General features: G+C 43.7%; 1 protein-coding gene across 1 annotated transcript; it reads left to right on the top strand.

Annotated features, from left to right (window-relative positions):
• The first annotated feature begins 752 nt into the window (after positions 1–752).
• On the top strand, positions 753–2,620 carry LOC123157750 (BTB/POZ and MATH domain-containing protein 3). The gene is made up of 2 exons (XM_044575967.1): positions 753–881; positions 1,224–2,620. The coding sequence occupies exon 2, from the start codon at positions 1,253–1,255 to the stop codon at positions 2,348–2,350; it is 1,098 nt and encodes a 365-aa protein (XP_044431902.1). The 5' UTR covers positions 753–881; positions 1,224–1,252; the 3' UTR covers positions 2,351–2,620.
• The last annotated feature ends 1,483 nt before the right edge of the window (positions 2,621–4,103 follow it).

Raw genomic sequence — 4,103 nt, 5'->3', positions numbered from 1 at the left:
CAACATCGATGATTTTTTTCGAAATCCATGAACTTTTTCAAATTGTGATGAACTTCTTTGAAAATTGATGAACATTTTTTCAATTCAATGATTTCTTTCCAAAATCCATGTACTTTTTTTGAAATTTGATGAACTTTTTCGAATTCGATGAACTTTTCTTCAAAAATAGTGAATTTTCTTTTCAAATTTGTGAACTTTTTCAAAAAGGATGAAGGTTTTTTCGAAATTGATGATCTTTTTCCATTTTTCACGAACCATTTTTCATATTCATGATTTTTTTGTGAATTTCTTTTTCAAATAACTAACTCTGGGTATATTATATATCTGTAGAGGAGTGGTCAAACCTACATCGTTTCTGGTAGTTCACAAGCTGAGCTCCTCTGGTGGTTTGGGTGTTAGGTTGCTATTCCTTAGGTGATGGGTTCGAGTTCCAGTTTTTGCATCGTAGTCTTTTACTGTTTTTTCTCGTCGATTGGGCCAGCCCGCTAGCTCCCGCTGCGAGCGCTAACCGGCGCTTGCAGCGCCGACTAGGAGCTCCCCCGAAGAGGAGGTCTCTGACATGGACCTTTATTTATTTTTATTTTTTATTTTTTTAAAGGTAATTGGCCCAAAAGGCTAAAAATGCCCCGAAACCCGGCACACATTCCGCCGTGTTGGACTGGCCCGTTTAGTTAATGTGCCGTGCTCGGCCCGCGTGTCAGAATGACACGGCCCGCTTATAAACAGGTTTCCGCGTGCCGTGCCATGCCAGGTCCGTTTACGCGTGTGCTGGGTTTGGGCACCTCTGCTCCATAGCGCGAAGAGCGAAAGGCACGGCCGCCGCCACGCACCACCCCCCCTGCCGCCAACACGCTGTAGGTCCGCCGCCGGCAACATTGAAGGTAAGGAGCCCCCCGTCTAGGTTGCTTCAATCCGACATTCGCCGTCTTCTTTTGGATCCTATGGATTATTGGAACCAATGCGTGTGCTTTCTTGATTCCTCTTAGAACAGGAATTCGTTTCTTTTTTTGGTGATTGGGTGAAATGTGGATCCATTCTTGATTCCACCTAGAACTGGAATCAGGCATTGCATCTTCTCTTTTCCTCTGGAACTTTATGAGTTCGATCTATCTAGTAACAGCTTGCAACACGATCTTATATTGTGGGACGGAGGGAGTACGATTAAGCGATTGATTTCTTGTAGATAGATATATTTAACGTACACGAATGTGCTAATGTTGCAGGGGCACCACAGCACACAAAGCAGAGAGTAATGGCGTCAACAACCATATCGTCCTGCGCATATCAGGCAGTGCAAGGCGCCCACCGATTGAAGATCTGTCAGTTTAGTCACGGTATTGTTGGCATGGACGTCAATGCTGATGGTTTCATCCGCTCCAGCACCTTCAGGGTTGGGGGATTCGACTGGGCTATCTTGTACTACCCAGAGGGTTATGGCGACGACAGTGAGGGATTCATATCAGTTTTTGTTGAGTTCATGAGCAAGTATGGGAAGGCGCCAGCGGTCGTCGACATAAGACTGATTGATCAAGTCACTGGAAAGCCCAAATCGTTATTGTCAAGTGTATTCTTTGAAGAGGATGAGGAGCCATTTCGATTCAAATCTGACAGCTTCGCAGAGGCTACCTGGGGTAAGGAGAGGTGTATAAGAAGGGAGGCGTTGGAGGATTCAGTGTATGTCCGAGATGACTGCCTTGTGATCGAATGTGTCATCACTGTTTTAGGCCAATTAAGGGTGTCTGAAACTAAACCATTGTGTGAAATTGATGTGCCACCCCCTAACGCACTACAGCATTTTCGCAAGATGTTAGAGGATACGTCCGCAGCAGATGTGACCTTCGACGTTCAACAAGAAACATTTGCTGCCCACAGGGCGGTGCTTGCTGCGCGGTCACCTGTCTTCCGGAAGCAGTTCAGCGAACCCATGAAGGAGAAGATGAGCCGCATAACCATCAACTCTGTGGAACCAGCGGTTTTCAAGGCTCTCCTCCATTTCATTTACACCGATTCCTTGCCTGTGATGGATGATTTCACTAGAGCTGAAAGCAATGCTGTTTTCCAGCATCTACTTGCAGCTGCGGATCAATATGGTTTAGAGAGGTTGAAGCTTATGTGTGCAGGCACCTTGGTTATGAACCTTAATGTGGAGAATGTGGCTAGTGCACTATGGCTAGCTGATAAGTACAATTGCCAGAAGCTTAAAGAAGCTTGTGTCAATTTTATGGCCCCTTCCAACAGAGTCGATGCTGTGGTGGCAAGCCAAGGGTACCAGCTTCTGAAAAGAGGTTCTCCTTCTCCATTAGCAGATGTGTGGGAGAAGAGGAGCCGTGCTCGCCAAAGCTTTCTTTAGAGCAGATCCAAAAGCTACAATGCTAGATTATGAGTGCTTCTGTCAGCAGAATGACTGGTATGATGAAAGCAGTTCCACCAAAATTTATTGTGCGTATCTAGATCCTGTGCTTTGAAAAATCATCTAAGCAGTCCCTGGTAACTCTTTAGCTTTTTGCGAGAAACTATTAATGTCATGTTGGTCATGTATGTGTAGCTGTGAAATGTTGATCTTTAGATGCATTCCTGGGTCAATTTAGCGGATATGCTCCAGCAAGTATGTTCCGAATGATGTGTGATCTGTTGATTTGCAGCTTGTTTTGATTTGGTCCATCTTACTCACACTTTTTGAATTGCTTTGGTCCTTCGCTCTGTTTTGCAACGCACGGTTCAGCTTACCATTGTTGATCTCTTCATATAAAAGATGGATTGTGTTTGTCGCTCAGGACATCTGCTGTCACGTGACTGCTGACTGCTCAATGAATGTTGACTTCTGCTGTTTTAGTTGATACTCCATGACTCCGTGTATGATAAAGAAGATGGATAATGTTAGTTCATTATTGGAGTACCATTTAAGTCACAGGGTGCTAACTGTACTATCCGGAGATATGCATCTTACTGCCATAAGCTGATTGTTGCCATTTCCCTCCTTTTACAGATGCACTACAAATTTCTTTATTACATCAGTTCATTACTTTAATTTGAAATGGACCTGTTATCTCTGTTCAAGTTGTCAATAACTTTGAGTAATATGCTGTTTTCCTGTTTCATTATCCAAAGTGCATTTTCTGTTTTGACCGAGCGCTCATGTGAAAACATTTAACTTGGGGGTGTCTATTGTTTGCTTTTTGCTTTTTCCACAAAACGGTTTGCAAATGTAAATGATTTGATTAATCCAAACACAAACCGGTGGGCTGAGGATCTTGTTACTCAGATGTTCTGGTTTGTTGATGTGCGCATAATCCTCTCTATCCCGCTAGCTGATTACCAAATGGAAGATTTTGTGGCATGGTCTCTTACTAGATCATGCATGTTCTTGGTGAAATCGGCTTACCATGTTGAATTGGAGGCTCATATGGGCAGAAAATAAACCGAAGGGCACTTGCGGAAGGAACAAACCCACATCCAATACGGGCCACTATTGCGGAACTGAAAGTTTTGAGCAAAGTTGAAAAAATTATATGGAGAATTATGCAAGGAATCATGCCCTGTCGTTTTAATCTTGCAAATAGACACTCGAAGGTCCTGGTTGATGTCTGGTTTGTGTTAGGGGTGCTGAGGATACAAAACATGATGTTGTTTCAATGTCCAAGGGCTAAGAAGGTTTGGAAACACTTAGGTTTAGATGATCCGATCGAGGAGGCTTGTGAGGGAGTACTTTCGGTACATCTGGTTCAATCGCTAGTTATGGGGCAGGTGTCATCAACCGAATTGATAGCGGTTGTGTGCTGGTACCTGTGGTGGGGAAAGTAGGCAACATTCTAGAGAGGAGCAGGGCAGAAAATTTTATAGCAGCAGCTAGCCCCCACCCCAAGGTAAGGAAATGTTCTTGGTCACCACCACCCGTAAATTTTGTCAAGGTTAATGTCGATGCTTCTTTCAAACCGCTGGAGTTGTTATCTGTGGCAATAAAGGAATGCCACAAAGAATTCAAATATATCTCTGGTTCATGATGTCCTATCAGCTGAAGCAATTGCGCTCAGCGAAGGTTTGTTAATTGTTGAATCTTCGGGATGCAATAGAATTCTCGTCAGTTCAGACAACATGGAGTTTAT

The sequence above is a fragment of the Triticum aestivum genome, chromosome 7B, assembly GCF_018294505.1.
Source record: "Triticum aestivum cultivar Chinese Spring chromosome 7B, IWGSC CS RefSeq v2.1, whole genome shotgun sequence".
NCBI classification, from domain to species: Eukaryota; Viridiplantae; Streptophyta; class Magnoliopsida; order Poales; family Poaceae; genus Triticum; species Triticum aestivum.
This window is presented reverse-complemented; position numbering and strand designations above follow the sequence as displayed.